General features: G+C 49.3%; 1 protein-coding gene across 1 annotated transcript in view; it reads left to right on the top strand.

The window, feature by feature from the left end:
- The window catches only part of FRMD4A (FERM domain containing 4A), a 217,079-nt gene that overhangs the window by 14,923 nt on the left and 176,901 nt on the right, over positions 1-25,255 (top strand). The window contains exon 2 of the mRNA XM_047066791.1: positions 13,801-13,866. Within this exon, the coding sequence (XP_046922747.1) occupies positions 13,801-13,866 (66 nt within the window). The remainder of the gene's footprint in view (positions 1-13,800; positions 13,867-25,255) is intronic.

Raw genomic sequence — 25,255 nt, 5'->3', positions numbered from 1 at the left:
CGGACGCTTAACCGACTGCGCCACCCAGGCGCCCTAGATTTTGAAGGTACCATCTACACCTCCCTGTCAGCTGTAAATTTGGTCAGCACACTTTCTTCGTCCGGTTGTAAGTCATGGGGGGATGATGCAGATATTGAGAAAGGCAGCCGATACCTAGTACTTCCTTACCGTTTTCCAAGCGCGTGTGTATCTTCTGCGGCACTGAGCCTCAACACTGCGGATTCCCTCATTTCTGCGTCAGTTAGGGTTAAATCGATTTGAACACGATGTTCAGGGGCTCCTTACCATTTCATCAGTGATGGAGCCACCCTCAGGCCATTGAGGATGTGGTTGCTCCTCCCTTTTGTCAGCATAAATAAATGGCTTTCTCCTCTCTCCTCTCTCCCTGTCCACCCACCACTCTGCTTTCACCTCTTCTGCACAGTCCACGTTTCCAGAATGCACCCCCTTCTCTCCCATTCCAGGCCTCCTGACATCAGGCTGCCTCTGCCGGACGTCCCGTTGCTCACATGTTACTTGCTCACCTGAGTATTGCCCAGTCCCCCTCAGATGGGAGTGACGGTCCCTCCCAACCTGTGCCCAGAACATCTGACGCCCACCCTGTTGTCACACAGATTACACCGTACTCACCGGTGAACTTCGCTATTTCCTCGTGGGACAGGGAAGCTCAATAAACATAGGAACAAAATCGTGTGCATCATTATATATCTAATAAGATGCCCTGCACATAATTCTGAACCATAAACACTGGCTAAATGAACGCAAGCTGTGGTAGACATTATCCCACATCACCCTTTAACCCTGCCTCTCTTATCTCATGAGCATGGGTCACTAGATCACTCTCCAGCTTCCTGGAGAAGGAGACACATCTCTTTAGAAGAGAAATTACCCAGCCATAGCATATGAACTCTTTAGCCATGGGCAGCTTAATTTTCTTTCCCATAGGGTACTAGTAACCTTCGCATTACGTTGTAATTATCTACTAATGAAATAATTTTATCTTTAATATATTAACCCCTCATTATAGTTGCCATCACCCTCTCCCCAAAGTTTGCAGTTGGCTTTTTCTTTCTTTCTCTCTCTCTTTCTTTCTTGCTTTCTTTTACATTTATTTATTTTTGAGAGACAGAGAGAGACAGCGTGAGCAGGGTTGGGGCAGAGAGAGAGGGAGACACAGAATCAGAAGCAGGATCCAGGCTCCAAGCTTTCAGCACAGAGCCCGTCGCGGGGCTCGAACCCACGAACCGTGAGATCGTGACCTGAGCCGAAGTCGGACGCTTAACCGACCGAGTCACCCAGGTGCCCCATTGCGGTTGCTTTTTCTTTTGCTCAGGGTGTTTGCAAAGTAAAATTACTTCTCTTTTTTTAAATGACGTATTTTAGTCTAATATATACGTTTTTCCCTTGGAGCTCACGCATTGCTTTCATGCTCAGAAAGCCTTCGTAAATAAATCACCTATTTTTAACATTACCTTTATGAACCATGTGGAATTTATTTCAGGGCCAGAGGTGCAATTAGTTTATGTTGTATTAGCTAGCCCCACCATTTCCCTCCTTGCTTGAGAAGGTTGAAACGAACCCAGAACTGGGTAGTAAGTCGTTCAGCGGCTCGTCTTGGAACAAAAATCCATTGGCTGCAGACAATGAAAACACTACTTTCCCCCCTCGTCTTGCTTTCAACGTATCTTTGAAGGCACTTTGATTGTTCTTAGGCTTTCCTTCTTTCACATGTCAACTTGGGTTCTCCGCCTCTGTCCGTTTGTGACGCACTGAAAATATTCCTCCTGTTTGTACAGGATATAAAGTTGCCCTGCGCCCCCTTGACACATTGTATATGTTGTACCCAAATCTCGGGAGTTCTCTTTGTGGATACGTTGTGTTCTTTGGATGTCTCCGTCTTCACGCTTTCCTCCAATTTCATTTTTTTTTTAATTTTTTTTTTAACGTTTATTTATTTTTTGAGACAGAGAGAGGCAGAGCATGAACGGGGGAGGGGCAGAGAGAGAGGGAGACACAGAATCGGAAGCAGGCTCCAGGCTCTGAGCCATCAGCCCAGAGCCCGACACGGGGCTTGAACTCACAGACCGCGAGATTGTGACTTGAGCTGAAGTCGGACGCTTAACCGACTGAGCCACCCAGGCGCCCCACTCCAATTTCATTTTTATTATGTCATGAAATTGTTACTTGTTAAGTCTCCATTCTACATCCTTTTAGCTCCACAGAGTCAACCTTTTCGTTGTTGTTTTTCCGAACTTTTAAAAAGTGTTTTCCTCGTGTCTGGGGTCCCTGTCTGACTCCTCAGCCCTCCTTTTCTACTGGAAAGATTCTAAGTACGGTCATCAAAGTGAAAGAAGTATAGTTATTTGACTCTTGCTTTGGGAGAAGCATCTCCATTCTACCCCAAGACTCCACCACTAAGATACAAGAGCCAAATGCAACATGACACAGAACACCTGTGATTTTCTTGGCGTCTGTCCTTAACTTACGGTGGGATGTTAGCTGGGTAGGTAGGTTCTTACTGCTTCTTTGCATCTTTTGTCTCTTCGGGGTTAATACCTCGCTCGGCCGCATAGAGAGGACGTCTGTATGGACACCTGTGCTGGGAATGGTGCGTAAGAATAACACCCCGCACCTGCCCAGAGGAACAGGTGCAAGAACCTTCGTCTCCTCCGTGAACGCTGCAGACTGCGGCCTGGCGGTATGTGTTGTCCAGCCAGTACTGATGCACGTGTCGTGTGCTGACTTTCCCGGACGTCCTTTTTTAGGCCAGCTCCAGAGTTCCTCATGTCAGCTCTCCCGTTGGCGACTGCCACCTAGCGCAGGATGGCTGTGGGAGATGCTTCCGCTGGGGAGAAGGACTGGCCATCCAGGGCCCCTGGCTGGATGAAGTGTCCCCTCCACATATAGCCAGGGCCGCCACAGAGCTCTGCTCAGCGCAGGGGACAGCTGTCCACGCCAGTATCCTAACCCACCCTGCCGAGTATCAAACTTCTTGTGTGAGTGGACAGAAAGCCTCAGCCTCACCTGGGCCATCCTGGAGTTGGGTGGGGAGGTTCACTGTGTCCTGCTCGGAGAGGTCTCGCATTTCCCTACTGGAAACTTCTAAAGGCCATACTGATGGAGAGCCTCCTACGCCCCAAGCGTTAGGAATGACCTGCATTAACTTAGTTATTCCTCACAGCAGCCCCTCGGGGGTGGCACCATGACTGTCTCAGTCACGTCGAGGGAATGAGACACGGGCTGGTTCAGTGACACGCAGCGGGTCACCCCCGGCTCGCCTGTGGTGAAGCCGGCATAAAGCACAAAGCCACGCAGTCAGGCTCCGAGCCAGCCTCCCGTCCTCCGTGAGCCCCGGGGAGCTGACCGGGCAGGGCGACGGGGGGGGGGGACACGGTGCCTCAGGCCTGGGGCAGCGGCCGGACGGGGCGGGCGAGGGGAAAGCACGAGCGTCCGCAGAGCTGGGTCTGGAAGAATGAGCAAAAGCCAATGTCCGTCTCTCCCTCCAGCCAGGGGTCACTGGTAAGAAGTGTGACCGTGGCTCTTTGTCATCGCGGTGTCTTGGCAGCTGGCTCAGCCCGGGACCCCCAGCTCCTATCCTCTGTCGGGAGTAGGCTCTGGACTCTTCCCGCCCCCTCTCCAAATACTAATAGGAATGGCAGTAATCACACAGCCCAGGGCGGGTAGGATCAAGTCTCCGTGTGTGCGCGGGGCGTCCGGGACCCTGGGTCTGGCAGAAAGCACCAGCCTGCAGACAGTCCGCTTACCGCTCTCGAGGCATCGGTGGGAGGGGAACACAGAAAGGTCTGCTGCCCTCCGGGGCGCCGGACGCCTCTCCTGCGCCGAAGGTAACCGAAGCCAGCTTTCCGCCCTGCTCGCCAGCTGGGGACCTGCAGTGCAGGGCCTAACCGCGGGGCCCGTGCATTCCGGGCTCCCGGTGTCCGTCTCCTCCTGACCGTCTATCAGAGGGGTTGGCCTCAGACAGACGAGGGGGATGGTCTGTCCCGCTCTGGCCCGTCGGTCGCGCCGACAGGACCTTGTCTTTCCAAGTCTGCGACGTACCGGCCTCCATGTCAATAGCTTGTCCTCCAATTGCAGTGTTTTGTTGGAAGGTGGAAAGAGTACCCTTCCCTCTTCCCTTGCTTCCCTCCTCCCTCCCTCCCCCTTCCCTCCTCCCTCTTTTCCTCCTCCCCCCTTCCCTCCCTCCTTCCCTCCTCCCTCCTTCCCTCGTCCCTCCTTCCCTCGTCCCTCCTTCCCTTCCCCCTCCTTCCCTCCCTCCTCCCCTCCTCCCTCTTTCCCTCCCTCCTTTCCCTCCCTCCTCCTTCCCTCCCTCCTCCCCCCTCCCTCTTTGCCTCCCTTCTTCCCTCCTCCCTCTCTCCCTCCCCCCTCCTTCCCTCCCCCTTCCCTCGTCCCTCCTTCCCTTGTCCCTCCTTCCCTTTCCCCTCCTTCCCTCCCTCCTCCCCCCTCCCTCCTTCCCTCCCTCCTTCCCTCCTTCCTCTTTCCCTCCCCCCTCCTTCCCTCCCTCCTCCCCTCTTCCCTCTTTCCCTCCCTTCTTCCCTCCTCCCTCTCTCCCTCTCTCCCTCCTCCCTCCTTCCCTCCTCTCTCTTTCCCTCCCCCTTCCTTCCCTCCCTCCTTCCCTCCTTCCTCTTTCCCTCCCTCCTCCCCTCCTCCCTCTTTCCCTCCCTCCTTTCCCTCCCCCCTCCTTCCCTCCCTCCTCCCCTCCTCCCTCTTTCCCTCCCTCCTTTCCTCCTCCCTCTCTCCCTCCCCCCTCCTTCCCTCCTCCCTCTTTCTCTCCTCCCTCCCTCCCTCCCTCCTTTCCCTCCCCCCTCCTTCCCTCCCTCCTCCCCCCTCCCTCTTTGCCTCCCTTCTTCCCTCCTCCCTCTCTCCCTCCCCCCTCCTTCCCTCCCCCTTCCCTCGTCCCTCCTTCCCTTGTCCCTCCTTCCCTTCCCCCTCCTTCCCTCCCTCCTCTCCTGCTCCCTCTTTCCCTCCCTCCTTTCCCTCCCCCCTCCTTCCCTCCCTCCTCCCCCCTCCTTCTTTGCCTCCCTTCTTCCCTCCTCCCTCTCTCCCTCCCCCCTCCTTCCCTCTCCCTTCCCTCCTCCCTCCTTCCCTCCTTCCTCTTTCCCTCCCCCCTCCTTCCCTCCCTCCTCCCCTCTTCCCTCTTTCCCTCCCTTCTTCCCTCCTCCCTCTCTCCCTCTCTCCCTCCTCCCTCCTTCCCTCCTCTCTCTTTCCCTCCCCCTTCCTTCCCTCCCTCCTCCCCTCCTCCCTCTTTCCCTCCCTCCTTTCCTCCTCCCTCTCCCTCCCCCCTCCTTCCCTCCTCCCTCTTTCTCTCCTCCCTCCCTCCCTCCCTCCTTCCCTCCTCCCTCCTTCCTTCCCTCCTTCCCTCCTCCCTCCCTCCTTCTCCACAGCCCACAGCTTCACTCTGGGTCAGAGTTCCTCTTCACCGGGATCACCAAGCCCAGCAGTGGAGCTTCCTGTCTGCCCTCACTGCTTAACTGTCTGGGTCCACTTCCTCGTCTTCTAAACGTCAGACCCAGAGAACATTAGTGCTTCCTGAGCCTCTGCCCTGCAGCACCACCTGGGGAGAATGGGGATGGCTTGTCCTGTAGGACTTGTGGCTCCATCACACGCGACGCTGGTCCTCTGGGTGGCAGAGTCCCGGTTAGCACCGTCTACCCCAGAGCAGCGAGCGGCCCTGTGCTGCCCTCAAGCCCTAAGCGCACCCACAGCACCGTGACTTGTTTTCCCGCGGAGAAAACCCCGTTCCTTTTGCTGAAGGCAGAAGCAGGATCTGAGCAACTGTGGCCTTAAAACAGGCTTTACAGGGACGCCTGGGGCTCAGTCGGTTAAGTGTCTGACTTCGGCTCAGGTCATGATCTCACGGTTCATGAGTTCGAGCCCCACGTCAGGCTCTGTGCTGTCGACTTAGAGCCTGCTTCAGACCCTCTCTGCTCTCCCTCTGCCCCTGCCCCACTCGTGCTTGCTCTCTCTCTCAAAATAAATAAACGTTAAAGAAAAAAAAAAAGACTCTTAAAAAGCATGCTTTACAGATGTCCTCTGGTAAAGCATTGGACCAGCTTGTGCCCTCATCAAATGCAAACGTGTGGGAGGTTGAGCTTTGAAGAATGCAAGGCTAGTTCAGCTTTCATAATCCGTCGCATCGCCATGTGAATTTGTTTGTAATAGAGCCCCTCGCTAATCACTTTCATCTGGGTTTTAGAGGTTACAACTGGATTCTGCAGCCAAGAGTCTCAAGGACACGCCTGTGTGTGTCTTTCTCTTTGGTCCACCTTGTGGTCAAGGCGGAGGTGAAACAGTTTGCCAGAGGACAGGGGGCAAAACAGGGACAAGGTCATTCTCTCTGAATCAGACTTCTGGTGTTTGTCACCTTGTGTCTCCTTCCACTGCTGTGTTATTTTAATATGATGTCACGTAAAGACAGAAAAGGTAGGTTTGAGATGGGGGAGAGGAGATTATGGATGATAAAGCTGGGCAAAATACCCTTAATCTTTAAAGATTATGGGCAGAGGCTCCCCAGGCCTGTTTTGATATTATAATATTACATTATAACAATTTATTGTCTCTGGCATTTCCATGCTACAGGTTAGGTGTGAGCATCAGCAAATGTATGCATATTTCCCACAAATTTTAATTTGCCTGAAGTCCTTTCTGTCTGCGTGTTCGCGGTGAGCTGCGTTTCTCGAGGCCGCCGTGAAAGTATCGACTTCGTTCGTCTCTTGGAGGTGACAGTGTTGGGATCGTTGAGATTTTGTGAGCCTGTGACTTTCTGGCACCTGAGCCGGGTCGCTGGGGCTTCGTCAGTCCGAGAGGAAGCTCTCAGAAGAACGAGGGAGGGATGTGACGTGTGGAGCTGACCCCAAGAGCAGACGCTCCAACAGTGAGTTGTGCTGGGACATTGTAGTCATGTCTCTGGAATTTCCTTCTGAGCCACAGACGGGCCCAGGTCAAAGGGCGGATTGTGAGGTGTTGGGTAGCACACCCCCCCATGTGGCAGCCTTGGGATGCTCTGTGGTCTAACGGACCAGGCTAGGACAGGAGGCTTGTCTCTGTTGGGGCCTTGGCTTGCATGCTTTTGAAATCCGAATTTTCTACATGATGATAAAATTTTAAAGGATAGGATTTCAGGATTTTGGAGGGGGGAGGAGTATTGATAACTTTCCTAAATGAAGATGTTTTGGAAATGTGAATTCTTCACTTTATACAATCCTAGTGAGTCTTTAATATTTCTTTTTTTTTTTAAATGTTTATTCATTTTGAGAAAGAGTGAGACAGAGCATGAGCAGGGGAGGGGCAGAGAGAGAGGGAGACACAGAATCGGAAGCAGGCTCCAGGCTCTGAGCTGTCAGCAGAGACCGACATGGGGCTCGAACCCACGAACTGTGAGATCATGACCTGAGCCAAAGTCGGAGGCTTAACTGAGCCACCCAGGCGCCCTGATTCTTTAATATTTCTCATTTTATTGCCTGAGAAAGTCACTGTCTCTAAAACGAATAGGAGTCGCAACACGATAACTTACTGGGCCCAGAGACCAACCAAGTGGGCGTGTGGAAGCAAGGTTCAAAGGTATTTTTGCCGGCTGTGAATGCCGCCTCCCCTCCCCTGTGCCCACCCTGCCCTCACCCCACTGCCGGGCGCCTCAGGATCACAGTCTCGCTATAAATGTGCCTCAGGAAATGTAATGGTCACACGTGCTAATGAAATGCTTTTTAGTTTTTATTTTTGAAAGCCACGTGCGTTTCCAAGCTCCGAATCAGTGACCCCTGTAACCATTTGTACACCTGCATTAGGTTTCTGTGAAAATGTCATAAACAGTGGAACTCGGGCTATTTCTTTAATTATTTTTTAATGTTTATTTTTGAGACATTAAGAGAGCATGAGTGGGGGAGAGGTAGAGAAAGAGGGAGACACAGAATCGGAAACAGGCTCCAGGCCCTGAGCGCTCAGCACAGAGCCCGACGCGGGGCTCGAACTCATGGACTGCGAGATCGTGACCTGAGCCCAAGTCCGACGCTCAACCGACTGAGCCCCGAACTCGGGTTATTTCTTCAGAGCGCTTCCTCCGTTCGTGTGTACCATAGTGCATAAATTATGTGGCAAGGGACAAAAACAGGAGAGGGAGGAGGGAGAGGTGATGGGAAAGGGAAAGGTGATGTGTAGAGAAAAGAGTCATAATGCGAAGCCTAGTAACTTCTGGTCGCCATTTTTTTAAATTCCACCTGCAGAGAGAGGATGTATTGGGTTGTTCGTCTTCAGTATTCCGACCCACCCGTGTGACCATTACAATTCTCATTTGTAAACTCATGAATGTGATTCGACACGTTAAAAAAACACAGGCAATCTAGAACCGATTCGTTGAGAAAGAAGCTTCTCAGGATCCATTTCCTCTGGCTGACCTCAAACACCGTGATTTTGTTTTTCTAGATAACGTTTCTTGTTTTTACATTTGTTTTAACTGAAAAAAAAAAAAAAGTCAATCATATTTGGATGGTTTGGGAGGAAACTGCCCGTAAGCCTATTACCCTAGCACACCAACTATTTTTATGTTGGCCTCCCGATTCCTGTCCACACGCGCGATGATTTTATAGGCTGCCTTTAAACTACACATACTGTTTCATTTTCGGCTCTGCTCACCTAAGCTGGCATCGTAAATGCACGTCTCTGTTTATGCACAGTCTCCCTGATTCCGTGTGGGTCTTAACCGCGGAGTTGGATCAACAGCGTGGACACCGGCTTCCAAAGTAAAGCTTTTCTATATATCCTTGAGCATCACGGTGCATTTGGCAGGCCTCTGTTTGGTGTAGAATTGTATTTGTGGCAAGACGATTTATGTTGGGGTAACGGCCAGCTGACATCTACAAGAAGCCGTGTTCTCCGAAAGGATTTCCTCTGAGAGGGACGCCAAGGCTCCCAATTGTGTCTGAGCAGCTGAAAATGAAAACAAGCAAAGCACTATTATTTTACAATTGTTCAGTTTCAAAAGAAAACTTGAGTAGGCCTGGCAAGGCAGACAAAGCTGCAGATGTCCACTCTTTCTCGCACACGCCCAGGATGGTGAACCTTTTCTGAACTGATGAGAGCAGGACGGGCCCGTCTTCCTTCAGTCCGGAACAACAAACCGTCCCCCTTTTGAGGGAAAAAAAAAAAAAAAAAAAAAAAAGCCCCATCAGTGCCATCAAAAGACAGGCATACTTTCAAAACCATGATGATTCAAAGTTGGGTTTCTGTTTGGACTCAGTTCTCTGGGCTGCGTTCCCCCCCCCTGCCCCTACCGCCCAGGGACATTTTGCCTTCCCAAAGGGAGACAGCGTATAAATTCCCTGGTAACACAGGGTGCGTGGTCATAAATTCCCCAGGCCTGAAAACGGAGGCTCTTTGGAAGAGAAGAATGAATTTGGAAAAATTCAGTAGAGCGTCACCTCTCCAGGGAGAGTTAATTCCTTCAACTGCTGAGCAGATAAGGTGAGATTCTTTAACGGAACGAGGATTTGATCTTTCAGATGAAAATGAGAGCCGCACAGTAAAACTTTTATGTGTGGGTGTGAGCTCAGTGTCACGTCACACTTTGCGTGCTTCGAAATAATTCTGAGAAAATGATATACGGCCTCTTTGGTGTTGCAATTAAACCTTCATTTGAGGGGAGCCTGGGTGGCTCAATCAGTTGAGCATCTGAGTCTTGATTTCTTTTCAGGTCATGATCCCAGGGTTGTGGGATCGAGCCCCTCGTGGGGCTCCGTGCTGTGCGTGGAACCTACTGAAGATTCTCTCCCTCCCTTTCCCTTTGCACCTCTCCCATGCTTGTGCTTTCTCTCTCTCTCTAAAAAACAAGAAAGAAAACAAACAAAAAACACCTTTATTTGATATCTTGGCGATTCCAGTTTCCCTTTGTTTGTATCAATTTTGTTGAAATGTGGATAAGTAAGTCAAGAACGTGTTTGTGTCCTTAGCTTTTATGATGAAACAAAGCTCCAAACGTTGTGTTTTAGGGACATCTGGCTAGCTCAGTTGGCTGAGCATCTGACTCTTGGTTTCAGCTCAAGTCATGATCTCACAGTTTATGAGTTCGAGCCCCCACATCGGGCTCGGTGTTGACAGCAAGGGGCCTGCTTGGGATTCTCTGTCTCCCTATCCCTCTGCCCCTCCCCTGCTCTCTCTTTCTCTCTCTGAAAAATAAATAACCATTAAAAAAACACTTTGTGTTCTGAAGGTTCTATAGGGACAGGCAGGTTTCCTTTATAAAAATTCTCCTGTGTCCCCCACCCTTCAGAGAATTTTCTGAAGCCTATGATGTCTTTAAAGGAATTTCAAAATAATGTCCTGGATGGTTGTGCACTTTTTCTTCCTTGAACCTCCTCTGTGTTAACGTTGGGTTCTTTCTATTAAGAACTGAATTGCTGGGGGGCGCCTGGGTGGCGCAGTCGGTTAAGCGTCCGACTTCAGCCAGGTCACGATCTCGCGGTCTGTGAGTTCGAGCCCCGCGTCAGGCTCTGGGCTGATGGCTCAGAGCCTGGAGCCTGTTTCTGATTCTGTGTCTCCCTCTCTCTCTGCCCCTCCCCCGTTCATGCTCTGTCTCTCTCTGTCCCAAAAATAAATAAACGTTGAAAAAAAAATTAAAAAAAAAAAAAAAAGAACTGAATTGCTGGGACTTTGTACCTTTTGACGTTTGGACCCACTTCACCAATTCCCCCCAACCTCCTGACACCCCTCCCCCCCAGCTCTACAACTACCAGTAGGTTTTCTGTGTTCATGAATTTGTTTTTTTCTTTTTTTGTTGTTTGTTTGTTTGTGTAAATTCCATATATAAGCGAGGTCATTTGTCTTTCTCCGACTTATTTCACTTAGCCTGATGCCCTCAATGTCCATCCGTATTGTCACAAATGGCAAGATTTCCTTCTTTCTTCTAGCTGAACGATACTCCGCTGAATATACGTACCACATGTTCTTTATCCATTTATCCACCAGTGGACATGTAGGTTGCTTCTGTGCCTTCTTTGCTGTAAATAATGATGCAGGGAAAAGGGGGATACATTTATCTTCTCGAATTCGTGTTCTCATCTTCTCTGGATAAATACCCAGAAGTGGAATGACTCTATCGTGGGGTAGTTCTATCTTTAATTTTTTGAGGAACCTCCATACCGTTTTCCACAGGGGCTGCACCAGCCTGCGTTCCCACCAGCCATCCAGGAAGGTTCCCTCTTCTCTACATTGTCATCAACACTTGTTGTTTCTTGTCTTTTTGATACTAGTCACTCTAACAGGTGTGAGGGGTATCTCACTGTGGTTGTGATTTTGTGTTTCCCTGACGATGAGTGATGTTGGGCATCTTACCATGTGTCTGCTGGCCATGTGCAGGTCTTCTTTGGAAAAATGCCCCTTCAGACCGTCTGCCCATTTTATAATAGGATTGTTTGCAGTTTTGCTGCTGAGTCCTAAGAGTTCTTTATATATTAACACCTTGCCAGATATGTGACTGGCAAGTAATTGTCTTCCATTCAGCAGGTTGACTTTTCATTTGGTTGATGGTTTCCTTTGCCGGGCAGAGGCTTTTTATTATGATGTAGTCCCATTTGTCTATTTTTTGAAGCTAATGGGTTTTTTTAAATGAAGTCAGTCAGCTGGGATGCCTACTGTGTGCAGTTAGTGGTTTCTAATGGGATTGGAGCCCATTCTCCTTTTAAGGCGATTAACACCTAAGGTTAAGAGTTCCAAGAACGAATAAGGACTTTTCACAGAGCCACCTCATGCCCATGGCTGCCTGCTTTGGCTTTTATGTGCAAAATGGCAAACCTCTGGACTGAAGTTCTCCTCTGTTTGTACCGTCCTTTAACCTCTGTTGGAGTGCTTATGGGCGTGTGAAATTTCTCGTGATGATTTTTCTAAGAGCTGGGGACTGCTGAGTCATTACTGTAACTCCCATTTGAGAGACTTTATTTGGGCCCCATGCAGGCAGAGCCTGTTGTTTTGGTTAAGATCCCATAACTAAGGGAATCTGACTGGATGGTAGCTTGGTGGGTGAGGAAGTCACCCTCCTTCTGGCGAAGGAGACTTTTCTCATGGGAGTACAAACGAGTTTGGGACATGCTGATGGTTAGAGAATAATCCCTGTTGAGCCAGAAGATGCTATCTCTCCCATCTTTCCTGGAGAAAGCACTCTTGAGAAGGGACCACGATAGCTGTGCAGGGAGATAAGGCCAAGCCTGCCCTTGGGTCTGCATGAAGCGGCTGCTCACTGGGCAAAAAGAAGGTGGCTTCAGCGGGGGCTGCAGAGTCCTGTACAAATACGAGGGCTTGGAAGGACCCTTCTGGGTCTTCTGGTCCAGACAGCGGTGTTGGAACTTGCTCTTACCCATTGTAACAGCCAGTAGGTACGTTTCCGGGAATTCTGTGTGCCAGGGGTAAAACATAGAGCCATTATTGACATTAAATTATATAAATTTAGAGTCAAGTATGTTATATTAAAAACAATGGTAATAAATACTCAAAACCCGTCACTAATGGATGGGAAGTTTCCTGTTATTTGACCAGACTTCACTACCATCCGTGCTCCTGGAATTATTTAAGTCTATTGCGTGTGTGGGAAATACCATCCGTGTTGTCGTGTGGACAGTAACTGGAGATCAGACACCGTGAAGATATCTGGAGTGCAGAGAGATAAGTTTTGGTTAGAGCGGTGGCCCGCTGACATCTAGAAGGAGCCTCATTCTTCAAAGGATTTCCTTTGAGAGGGATGCCAGGGCTCTAGCAGATGCTACAAATTAAGGCTTCTTCCTTCCAGAAAGCCAGTTATTAAAGCTCTGGTGGCACTCCATTGGTACCAGCCCAGTCGCTTTTGTATATGAGACGGGGCTGCAGAGACGAATGGACCCGGGGGGCCAGGACCCGGCGTGGGTCTCCTCTTGCTTGCCTGGATGCTCTTTCTGTTACAGGGCCGGTGGTGATAAGGCACAAGGGTCGGGGGTCAGGCTTAGCTGTGAGCATTTAGCCTCCCACGTTCTTCTATCACAGGTGAAAGCAGTGTAGGGACTAGGGTACTAAACGATTATCCTGTGGAGAAAGAAGCTTCACAGGCATCAAAGGCAGTTGCGCGCGGGGTGGTCGTCTGCTCCCGTGTGCTCGGTAAGGGGGACTGTCGGGGGGACAGGAGAGGTGGCAGAGACGGGATACTGAAATCTGCCCCTGATGCGTGGTGATACAATTACTGAACGGAAGAATGATTAAAGCCCGGAACACTTCTCACCACCTGGTATCAGGTTATGAATGTATTTGCTAATTTATTTTATATCTCCCCCGTAAGAATGTAAGCTCCATGAGGGCAGGGACCTTGTCTTGGGTGCTCTTGGACACCCAGCTCCCAGGATAGTGCCTGGCACATAGAAAGTGCTCCCTGAGTGATTTTATTTTTTTATTTTTTTTTCAACGTTTATTTATTTTTTTGGGGACAGAGAGAGACAGAGCATGAACGGGGGAGGGGCAGAGAGAGAGGGAGACGCAGAATCGGAAACAGGCTCCAGGCTCTGAGCCGTCAGCCCAGAGCCCGACGCGGGGCTCGAACCCACGGACCGTGAGATCGTGACCCGGCTGAAGTCGGACGCCCAACCGACTGCGCCACCCAGGCGCCCCTCCCTGAGTGATTTTAAAGGAAGGAGGGAAGGAAGGAAGGAACCCCTCCTGCCACTTCTGCACGATTGGCCCAGAGCGCTGTGCCTGGTGTGGTCCAGCATAGGGCGCCTGTTAACCATCTGTCAGGCTGTTAGACTCTCAGTGACCATCGTTTGTCTTTCTTCGTAGATGACGGAGGGCCGTCGATGTCAAGTACATCTTCTGGATGACAGGAAGCTGGAACTCTTAGTACAGGTAAGTGGCTCTTGGCCAACGTTCTGAACTTCTTCCGGGGCTGATGTGGTTCAGTCTCCGATTCAGCCGATGGGTGGGGGAATATGTAAACGGGTTTTATTTTAGTTTTAACACAATTTATTGTCACGTTAGCTAACACACAGCATGTACAGTGTGCTCTTGGCTTCGGGACGAGATTCCCGTGGTTCGTCACTTATATGCGACACCCAGTGCTCATCGTAATGAGTGCCCTCCTCGATGCCCGTCACCCATTTGTTTTTTTGTTTTTTAAAAAAAAATTTTTTTAACGTTTATTTATTTTTGAGACAGAGAGAGACAGAGCATGAACGGGGGAGGGTCAGAGAGAGGGAGACACAGGATCCGAAACAGGCTCCGGGCCCCCAGCTGTCAGCACAGAGCCCGACGCGGGGTGAACTCACGAACCGCGAGATCATGACCTGAGCCGAAGTCGGACGCTCAACCAACTGAGCCACCCAGGCGCCCCAGATGCCCGTCATCCATTTATAAACGGGTTTTAAATCCGTATCTCAGAGTGTCTGAGAGAGGGATGGCGCACCGGGGTATTTTTGTGTGTGAGTGCTGTTTTCGTTCGTTCTGTTTCTTTGTACACCGCGCCTCAGGCATTCAAGACCAGATGTATATCTGACCTCCTGTTGCACGTCTCTAGAAAAGGAAATTCCACAACTGCCATTAGCTGTTTGTACTTGAAGGAGTTTGCTGTAATATAACACAAATAGGTCTCGCTGCTGCTAAAACAGATTTGGTCGTCTTCCCTGCTCAGAGAGGGATAGGGAACCATTGGCTGTTTTCGAGTTAAGCTTTTGTAAGTGTTGGGGAAGAGAAGCATTCTCCTGGCTCTGTCTTCCCTCCAAGGGCCAAGTCACCTCCCTCCCGTGGGTCAACATCACATCACCCTGGAACATCTACGTGTCCCTTGACCCGCAGGAAATCAATCACTCCATCTCCAAACTGAGCACACATCAGGGTCCGAGAAGTCAGAGCAGTATTAGAATCAGAGACCCCGGTCTTGTTAAGCTTACTGTTGAAAAAAAAAAAAATCACTGTTTCACTGAGAACCCTAAAGACTCGTGAAGCTGCCCAACTTGATTTAAAGAACTTACATCTGTTGTTCGACTCCCAACTTTTATCACTGTATGCACTCGACATTCTCAGATGTCTGTCAGACTCTCAGGGCAGTGCTCCTCATTACCCGGAACGTTTTGCCAAATAAGCTGTAGTCCGTCAGTACGTTGAAATGGTGCCTGCATGCTCTCTTCCACTGCGGGAACTGGTTCTGTTGCAATGGAAGATTCCCATACAAATACCCTTACCTCATGCTCTCTCGTACATCCCGCTTGGATTTGGAAATGTTCCGGTTGCTAACTTAAAAGAATTAATGCTTAAAAAAAAATTTTTTTTTGGTATTTATTTTTGAGAGAAAGAGAGAGACAGACAGAATGTGAGCAGGGGAGGGGCAGAGAGAGAGGGAGACACAGAATCCGAAGCAGGCTCCAGGCTCTGAGCTGTCAGCACAGAGCTCCATGCGGGACTTGAACCCGTGAACTATGAGATCATGACCTGAGCTGAAGTCGGACACTTGACCGACTGAGCCACTCAGGTGCCCCTAATACTGTTTTTTTTTTTTAACGTTTATTCAATTTTGAGAGACTGAGACAGAGCGCGACTGGGGGAGGGGCAGAGAGATGGAGACAGAATCCGAAGCAGGCTCCAGGCTCTGAGCTGTCAGCACAGAGCCTGACACGGGGCTCGAACCCACAAGCTGTGAGATCATGACCTGAGCCGAAGTAGGACACTCAACCAACTGAGCCACTCCGACGCCCCAAGGAATTAATACTTTTAATTAGATTTAAATTATAAAGGCATTACAAACGCAATGTAGGAAACATAGAAAATAGGAAAAAGCTCATAATCACCGCACACTAATTCCCCTATTAGTCTCATTTCAGCAAATTCCTTTCCAGCATTTTTTGTAGTTCTATTTCTTGCAAGGTTGTCATCATTGTGTGTGTAGTTCTGTATATTTTATTTTTCCACCTAACGTCTTTCACTGGCATTTTCCAGGTTGCTATAAGTTTTCATCTTTGTTAATATTAACAGAAATTCCAGAAATGGATATACCATCATTATCTAACCATTCACTCATTTGGGTACGTTTAAGGTTTTCTGTTTGTTTTATGGTTTTTCCGCTGTTACCGGCAAATGCCGTCATTAATTTACCCGTGTGTATAGAGCTGTCCCGTGTTTGGGATTATGTCCTAGGCTAGATTCCAAGATTTATGGCCTTATTAAGAGTCAGACTTGTGGTTTAGATGTGGGGGGTGAGGTGAGCCAGCATACAGGAAGTGTAAAGTGAGTTAGATCTCCTCTGTTAGCAAAATCACTAACGAAGTATTTGGAGCTTTCAACTGTTAAGAATCAGCATGAAGAATTTGTAGGGGAGTGGCCTTGTGTTTTTTAGATGCTTTTTTTTTTTTTTTAAATCAGCGTGTAGAGGTGTGGAAAACAGCCACTGTCTGAAACAGGAAATGAGGCCTCAAGTGGCAGTGAAGTTATGATCTGTTGGCCAGCTTGCCCTGGGAGGATGTAAACCAGGGCACTGGAAGTGAACTTGAGTCACAGAAAAGATATTTAGTTACTGCTGTGCACAGTTTAGGAAGGGCCATCCTGAGCCCTTCACAATCCAGATGGTGAGAAGTCACACTCTGCCCGTCCCCTTGGGAACACACGTCACACGTTACTTCCTCTTGCTAGAACTCTCCCTCCCACGCCCGCACCCCTGTGCCCTGCTGGTTTCTGTTAAGCCTCCAGTTCACGGCTTAGAAGATACTTTTCCCCCAACCTCTTGGCCCTACCCCCTGCCCCCCCCCCAAGTCTTGTTCTTGGCTGTGTCTCCTCCCCTGTGGGTCCCCTCTTCGAGCACTGCCACAATTCCGTGTCACAGCTCGCGGTCACTGCCTGTTTACTCTGTTGCCCAGAGCCGCCCACAGTTTGAGGGCTGAGACCGTGTCAAGATCGCTGTGTATCCCCAGCACCCGGCAGAAATGCCACTGAACAGATCCTTGTGGAATGAAAGAATGGGCTAATCCTAAAATGCCCTGGTATTATTTCCCCAAAGGACTTTTTGGCATGGAACCAATGGCTTGGCAGAGGATTTAGTTTAGCACACACAAAAAAAACTATACATAAAAAAAAAAAAAAAAGACAGTGGGCAAACACCAAGTTAAATATGACTTTTCTTTCTCTTCCACAAAGTTCTTTTGCTCAGGGTTATGTTCTTTTGACAAAATCCTTTCTAAAGGGAATCCCGTATTGTTGAGTTCGTTTGGACCCACGCTAAGTTTTTGGTAGAATAAAACGCTTGGATCCCATAATTCTCTTTTTGATATTGCTAACTCCACAGAGTGACACCCTTGCAGGTTCCTTTATACTTCAGTCACCCAAGTACATTGAGGGCCGAAGGGTTTGGTGTTGTTGGTTTGAAGACCAGTTTCAGAGTGTTTGTGACAAGGCTCAGATGAGGAAATGGCCCTGCTCAGTCTTGTGACCTGGAGTTGCGGGGCTGGGGAGGGGCGAGTGTTGCCGACGACATGTACCCTCCAGGGTCTGTTAGATGGAGAGGCAGGTGTGGGGGAAATGTTTATCCCCCACGGGGAAGCATGTGCAGGTTTACACAAGAGCGGCTGGTCGAATAAAATCAGTAGGTAGCGGCAGAGATGGGAGGTCTGGTTTTTCAGCCGCTGTTAGAGTTAGAGACGCACGAAGGCTACATCTCACAGAACTTCGACGGCACGAGAGAAGCGTTAAACGACGTGGAACCAACAACGAACAAGACCTGCGTCCGACCAGGAGGATTCTGATAACCGGGCACCCTCACAGATCATTTCCTGCAGTGGTGGGGACCTGGCCCCTGTGACAATAGCATTTCCCTTCTTTGGGTTATAACAAAATGGCCATAATCCCAACATTTAATGCTTCTTCTAAAGCCCTTTTGGGGGGCGCCTGGGTGGCTCAGTCGGTTGAGCGTCCGACTTCGGCTCAGGTCATGATCTCACAGTCCGTGAGTTCGAGCCCCGCGTCGGGCTCTGTGCTGACGGCTCGGAGCCTGGAGCCTGCTTCCGATTCTGTGTCTCCCTCTCTCTGCCCCTCCCCCGTTCATGCTCTGTCTCTGTCTCAAAAATAAATAAAACGTCAAAAAAAAAAAAAAAATAAAGCCCTTTTGGGATTACTGAGCAGAATCTGTGCTGCCAAATCCCTGATTGCCCTGAGTAAATCCCTCAGTACCCGTACAGGCGAAAGGGCAGAGGTCCGGAGTGCACACGCTAGGATTTAATGTTTGAAAGGTGCATCTTGAAACCCACGTCCAGCGGCCCCCACAGCATTACCGTGTGACTCCGTGAGTCCTTAAATTCCACTTAAGGACAGCCGGAACGATGACGTGGGTTTTCAAGAGACAAAGCCAAGCCTCCAACGTTGGTCGTCGTTGTGTGACAGGTTTCCAGCCAGATCACCCTACCGTCCCACCTGGAGACCCTGTCATTTGCTCTGTCAGCCAAAATTGTTTCAACCAGTTAGAAATGTAGTCGGAAAAGCCTGCGTCAGAATGAGGGAGGCCGCCCTCAAGTATGTCTGTCGGCCTCTTCCTGATCCTTCTGTGGCCAGATAAGAGGGCGTCACGAGTGTTTTGTGTTAAAGTAACTTTCTCAAATCCTATCTCCAGGTGGTTATTCCTTTAAAATTACTTTCTTCATTTTTTTATTCTGCCTAGGTAGGGGAGCATTTTGAAAGCAAAGAAAGGGAACTGTGCTTTAGCCTTAGCGAGAATCATTTAAATAAGACCCAGGAGAATTTCCTGACAGTGAGGGTCAATAGTTGGGGGACTGGAAGCGGTTAATAAGGAAGATTCCGGATTCTTTCTCTTGCGTTTCTTAAAAATAGAATAGATTTTCACTAGATTGGAATGGCTGAGGTGTGGCCGTGCCTTATTAGGTTCTCCTGAGGCTTAGGACATGACGCGGCTGCCTGTTCTACAGGAAGGCAGGCCGGGACAAGAACAACAGACACGTGCCTCGTACTTGTCTCTGGGCTGTGCCCGGCTCTGTAGACGAGTCGAAGTTATGCTCTGTTGGCTGCAATTCTTCCCTCGGATGGTAGAGCTTTACGAATCGGATTCCTCTCCAGCCCCACGACCCTGCCGCCGTGAACCCCTCTTTGTGTTCTGTTCAGGAAGCTGCCCCGGGATGTCAGGCGGCATTCCAGGATTGCCGTGTCTCTCCCTCTGACCCAGTCTCTCGGGAGCCTTGGGCGGCACTTTGCTGACCATCCACTTCTGTTAAAATAGAGGAACAGAGTGTCCTGTGACTCTGAGAAGTGGAGCCCGTTGTTGTTTTTCTTTTTTTTTTTTTTTTCCAGGAGAATGAAAGATAGTAGCTGGGCTCTGGTTGTACATTACACGGTGTCCCCAGTTCTGAGAAAGCTGGTGGGACAGAAACATCAGGAAGGATCTAAAGCTGTGCTGTGTAGTGAAATGCAGTGTTCGAAATGTGGGCGGCCCAAACCGAGATGTGGTGTAAAATACACACCAGATTTGGAAGGCTTCGTGTGGAAACCAAAGGAAAAAAGCGAAAAAATCTTATTAATGGTTTTTATATTGATGATTCCATGTTGAAAATGAACTATTTGGGGGGCGCCTGGGTGGCTCATTCGGTGAAGCATCTGACTTCAGCTCAGGTCACGATCTCACGGTTCATGGGTTTGAGCCCCACGTCAGGCTCTGTGCTGACAGCTCGGAGCCTGGACTCTGCTTTGGATTCTGTGTCTCCCTCTCTCTCTGCCCCTCCCCCACTTGCGCGCGCACACGCGTGTGTGTGTGTGTGTGTGTGTGTGTGCGCGCGTGCGCGCTCTCTCTCTCAAAAATAAATAAACATTAAAAAAAAATGAACTACTTGGGGGTATCTTAATTGGGTTAGAGAAAACATGTAATTAAAGTTAATCAAACCTTGTTTAATAGGACTCCTAAAAAAATCTTATTTCATACTGGCTCACATTTGTGGCTGACATGGCATTTCTGTTGGACAGGGTACCGCTAAAGGATAGAGAGAAGATCATTAGAGAGAAGATTGTGGGCACAATCAAATTGTTTAGGGCTGCCCAGATTTCATACTGGATGTCCTCCCCAGGAATGAGCACATTTTACAGTTCCTTTTGGGGTATCACTGGGGCACATCTCACTTAATTTTTATATTGACTGTGTATTGATTTTTTTAATGTTTATTTTTGAGAGAGAGAGATAGAGTGTCAGTGGGGGAGGGGCAGAGAGAGAGGGAGACATGGGGCTCGAACTCAGGAACGGCGAGATCATGACCTGAGCTGAAGTCAGACACTTAACCGACCAAGCCACCCAGGCGCCCCTATGCTGACTGTGTGAAGCCGGCACAAACTCAGCTAATAAGGAAACAAATTCAGGAAGGTTAATTAATTCACTTGAGATCATGTAGTCATGCGTACAGCTTGAGCACAGCTCTTCTGATGCTACATCCTGTTTTCATTTCATTGCGCTGTGAGAAGTCTGCATAATACAGACCTGGGACACGGTATAGTTCACCTGTAATGTGGCCGCTATGCTGGCCCCCAGCACCGGCATCAGAAACAACTGGAATTATCGCTTCTCGGCCTTTTGCCTAAGATCAAGTGTGGAAACAACTAGAATTAAAGGCTTCAGCCCCCATCCCAAGACTAGAACCGAAGATGGGCTTCCCCGGGTCGTTTCGTTTCTGTGAGCTAAGTTCCTAGTCTGTCTGGTGGAGATCTGAGCGTGTGACACATGTAGTCCAGGATTTCCACATCAGGCATCAGCCTCGGGGTATCAGGTGTGGAAGGGACAAGCAGCAGTGGATTAAACCTTCTCATCATTTTTCTCCTGACAAGTCACGCTGGTGATATTCCCGCTTAGAAGTTGAGTAAGTTAATATGGGCCCTGAATAAAGCAGCATAGAGGGTAAAGGAAATTTCCCGGCCTATAATGAGCTTAAAAAAAAAAAACAAACCATACAACGTCTGGTACCCTACTAGTGCTGCAAAGAACAGACAGACAGACTTGGGTTCTCTACGTGTGTGCACACCCCCACGTACACACCCTCACACTGCATTCTCAGCTCCGTCTGTGGTTAAGGATGTTCTTCTGTTAAAAAAAAAAAAATGCAAGGGACGGTTTTCTACCAAGCAAACCAGGAATTCCCCCAAAGCACGTGTTGCCAAGAGAAGGGAGAAAAAATAGAGAGTTGAATCCATATCTGCTCAGCTGAGGAGGGTGGTCCGATTTGCTTGCTGGCCCGTGCACTGAAGCATGAAGCGGCGTGCCATCTGCTCCTGTCTGGGCCGAATTCACCAGGAGGTATGGTCTCAGCCAGGAGTGGGAAGCCATGTGCAGGAGCTGCAAGCCGACTGAGGGCCTCAGTGTTAGAAACCTTCTGTCCGGGACCTCCCAGACCACCAGGCCACCTCAAAAAAAAAAAAAAAAAAAAAAGAGCCAGAAGGGTGTCGATCAGCACAGCTTTGGCTGACCTCACACTTCACCACGATTGCCATCCTCATTTATTAGTCTCGTCTTTGCAGAACGGGGTACTCTACCAAATGAGCCAAACAGATGTGTTTCCAGCCCCCGGGGGGGTGGCTGGTAATAGGTAACATTTTAAAGGCACATGATGAAGCAAATTGATGTTAAGGTATAGACGAGAGGCAGAGACCGCAAGGCTGAGTCTGCATGTAATCAGAAGTTCATTTCATTGCACGGAGGATGAAATAGCCCGTAAAACATACCCTTGGGGGACACACCCAGCTAAGAGTCTCCCTCTGGGCAATAACTGAGAAACTGGTGAGCTGGGCTCGGGTTGAGAACAAAAGAGAATCTCCCGTCTCCCTGAGGGGCAGTGATGGAGGGAGGAGTGTCAGGATCGGGCAGATTGATGCAATCATCCGGGGACCCCGCCCCCAACACTCAGGCGCACGCGGCTCCTGGACCAGACAGCTCGGCCAGGCACAGGGTAAGAAGAGGTCGTCTGGGGCTGTCGGGGTCCAGGCTCTGGTTGCCAGGCAACAACCCCTTTGCTCCCCTCCCCCACTTCCTCCAACACCCCCACCCCCATTCTCCCTTGATGCTAATTTCAACCAGGTTTAAAAAGTGTTCGCGGGAACCGTTTGAAATGGCCGATTTGGGGCCGACTTTGTTCTACACAAAGGACAGTTTCCTGTGGTTCACCCCAAATGGGATGGAGAATAAGGAAAGGGAGAGGAAGGCAGTGCTTCTCCATGCCTTCCAGGAATGACCCTCCAGAAAGTTGATTTCTTGTTTTTGCTTTGGTGTCACTGCCGAGTTATTTTCTTTGTTTTCCTCGATCCCTTTACAAAATCATTTTCCACGTATTCTGCAAAGTAGCCCAGTTGGAGTGTAGGCAGATAAGGAACCTCAGGAGATAGCTTGTCCACCCTGGGCTCCTAGTTTTGCCTCTCGGCTCCCGAGGGATAAGAAGGGTGGGGCGGAAGTTGGGGGGTGGATTGAAACAAACTTACCACACAATGCAGCTCAGCAAAATGGGAGTGGTTTTGTTTGCAGGGGGCGGGGAAGACACACATAAAAACACGCATATGTGCACACACCCCTCAGAACTGTGTGGCACCAACGAGAAAACCGGCCATCTGGAAGCGATGCCGTCACAGGAATCTGGGAATTAGCAAATCTGGGTGTTTTTTGTTTTTCATCCATAACTCACAGATTGGTGTTTGGCACATTGCTCAGTTCAAATACTTGCTCATTTGGTAAACCTCAGTTGTTCATCTGCTACTGTGCTGTGGAGATCCGAGCGCCTCCCCTTGGGGCATGAGGTCAAGTCTAGAGGCAAGATATGATTCAGGCCGTAGGACTTTTTACAAACCCGGGGTTGGGGGTTCCTCTTCCCGAAAGGGGCTACCTCCTGTACTGGGGACAGCCGCCTCCTGGTGCACCTGTACCAGCCGCACTCTGTCCTCCCTCGTTAAGGAGCCCAGATCTGCTCTTTCTGGTGGCTCAAAAGCCATCCGTTCATTCTGTTTGAATTCCTCTGTTGGCCCCTGCCAGCCTTCCGTAATCGGACGTGTCCTTCCTACAAGGGCAGTATATTAAAGTCGTGGACAGTGTGGTTCTGCCCCCCGCTGCCCCCTCTCTGGGTGTGCCCTAGGGGGTCATAGTTGCAAGTCTCTGCCCAGCAGAGCGGGCGTCCTGAATTTTACAATTGTGTGGAATTAGAACCATGGGTGTAGACAGAAGCAACCACATGACCCCACAGTAGTCCTTAAAACCGGTGGTTCGCAAACGTCTCTTACTTGCAGAATCCTCCGTCCAGTCCGTATAGGTGGAGAAGGTCTGCATCCCACCTGCTGTCCATCGTCTCTTATAGTGACTGACCCAAGGGGTGTCCATAGACCCTTCAGGGCTTGGAAACCACTCTTCTAGGTAGAAAGCAGATGACGGAAAATAGAACTCTTCTTTGGGCTTTATGCAAATGAATGCATTCCTGAACAGTTAAGTGTAAATCAAATTTTAATTACATAAACATCTTTCGAATGCTAGGAGAAACTTCATAGCTTAGTGATTAATCATCACATTAGCTAGTTGAGCACTTTCTTTCTATACCAGACTCTGTTCTCAGTGCTTTATGTATGCTGAGTCATCAGCTCGTAGTCCCCTTCACGACTCAAGGAGGAGGGTGACTGTCACCGTTCTCATTTTGCAGATGAAGAAATGTAGGCACAGAGAAGTTAAGTAACTTGTTCTAAGTGGCACAGCTAGTGAACGGTAGAGATCTGACTCAAAGTCAGGCCCTGTGACTCCAAGGAAGAGCCGGTTCAGTGCTTTGGGAGCACAGGCTTTGGAGCCGGACGGCCAGGCTTCACGTCCTGACCAAAATTCAAACTCGGCCCAGGCCGTGAGGTTCCTGACTCCACATCTCAGGAGCTCCATAACCTTGGCCTATTGCACAACCTCTGTGAACTTCAGTTTCTTTATCTGTGACCTGGGAAGGATAATGGCCTTCAGTCTTCCTGCTGTAAGGGGATCTGCAAATTGATCCTGTTGGTATCCTAGCGTTGTGGTTGGGAATCAAAGATTAGAACATGTAAAAATGCTTAGAAGACTTCCTGGCACCTCATAGGCACTGTGTGAGCCTGGCAACAGGTGCCCAGGCTAGACCACTTAGTCGCTATGGTCACCTGGACAAGCCACGTGCCTCTGCTAGCTCATCGGTAAAATGGGAACATTGACCACCTCAGCCTTTTGGGGAAACGCTGCAGAATTTCCTGTGTTGTTATTCCTAATACTTTGGTGTTCATTACGACTCTGTGCAGGGCTCTGTGGTGTATTTGTAGTGTTCAGTGCAAGTTTACGTGACCGCGATGGGTTGACCGTCTATCAGATGTCTTAACTGCTCCATCTTCCAGGCTCCCCTGCACATCATTCCCTGATGTTTTCATAAACACTGGTTAGCAGTGTTGATCCTTCCAATGTCACACGTAACTCACGACAAGGTCAGATGAGGGCAGGCAGGGTATATATGGACGTGCATTCATGCAGAGTACAGATAACCATCTAGCTCCGTGAATTCGGTTTGGACCTCCGATTATGTCAAAGCATGCTAATCACTTACCATTCTTGGACAGAAGACAGAAAAAAATGTTTTTGATGGTTGCAGCCCAGTATCTTAGAAGTGACCCTATCCTTGAGCTTTACCTTAAAATGACGCTGAAGCACAATCATATACGGATGGATCATATTGGCCGTGATACGTGGGAAGGTAAAACCAGAGGGCAAATCCTTTCCTTTGTAAACAAGTTAGTGATTGGTTTCCCAGCGCATTACTGACAAACTCAGCTGCTCACAAGTTCACATATTAATTCTTGCTTCCCCATTGGGCGTTGTATCCTTTACAGGGATTGTGGCCTGCTAGCCAGATTTTGGAGTGCACAGTGAGATGGATGCCTTGGGGCATTTAGATGTATTCGGGGCGGCTCTGCGAGGCTCAGAAGAACACGTCCCCTCCCCACTGCTGGATCCGAGCAGCCTTTGATGATACTTGGGCGGACCTTATGGCTCCGGAAATGCCTGACTGTCAGTTCAAAACGGGTCAGCATTTTCTTCTTGAAGGGAAGGAGATTTCAAAATCCCAGGCAGAGTCCTTTGAGGGAGGCAATAGATCAGGACAATGATTCTTTCAATTTTAAATTGTTGATAGAGCCTAAGATGTATTACAACATTAAAGTGAGCCATGTGTCGGTATTATAAAAATCTTTTGTTAGCCTTCCTTCACTGTAGCCTTCCTTCCTTACAATAGCGTTCGTGATT

This window comes from Lynx rufus, unplaced genomic scaffold, assembly GCF_022079265.1.
Source record: "Lynx rufus isolate CCGP_SWC_20201006 ecotype Redwood Valley unplaced genomic scaffold, mLynRuf1.p SCAF_7, whole genome shotgun sequence".
In the NCBI taxonomy this organism is placed as follows: Eukaryota; Metazoa; Chordata; class Mammalia; order Carnivora; family Felidae; genus Lynx; species Lynx rufus.
This window is presented reverse-complemented; position numbering and strand designations above follow the sequence as displayed.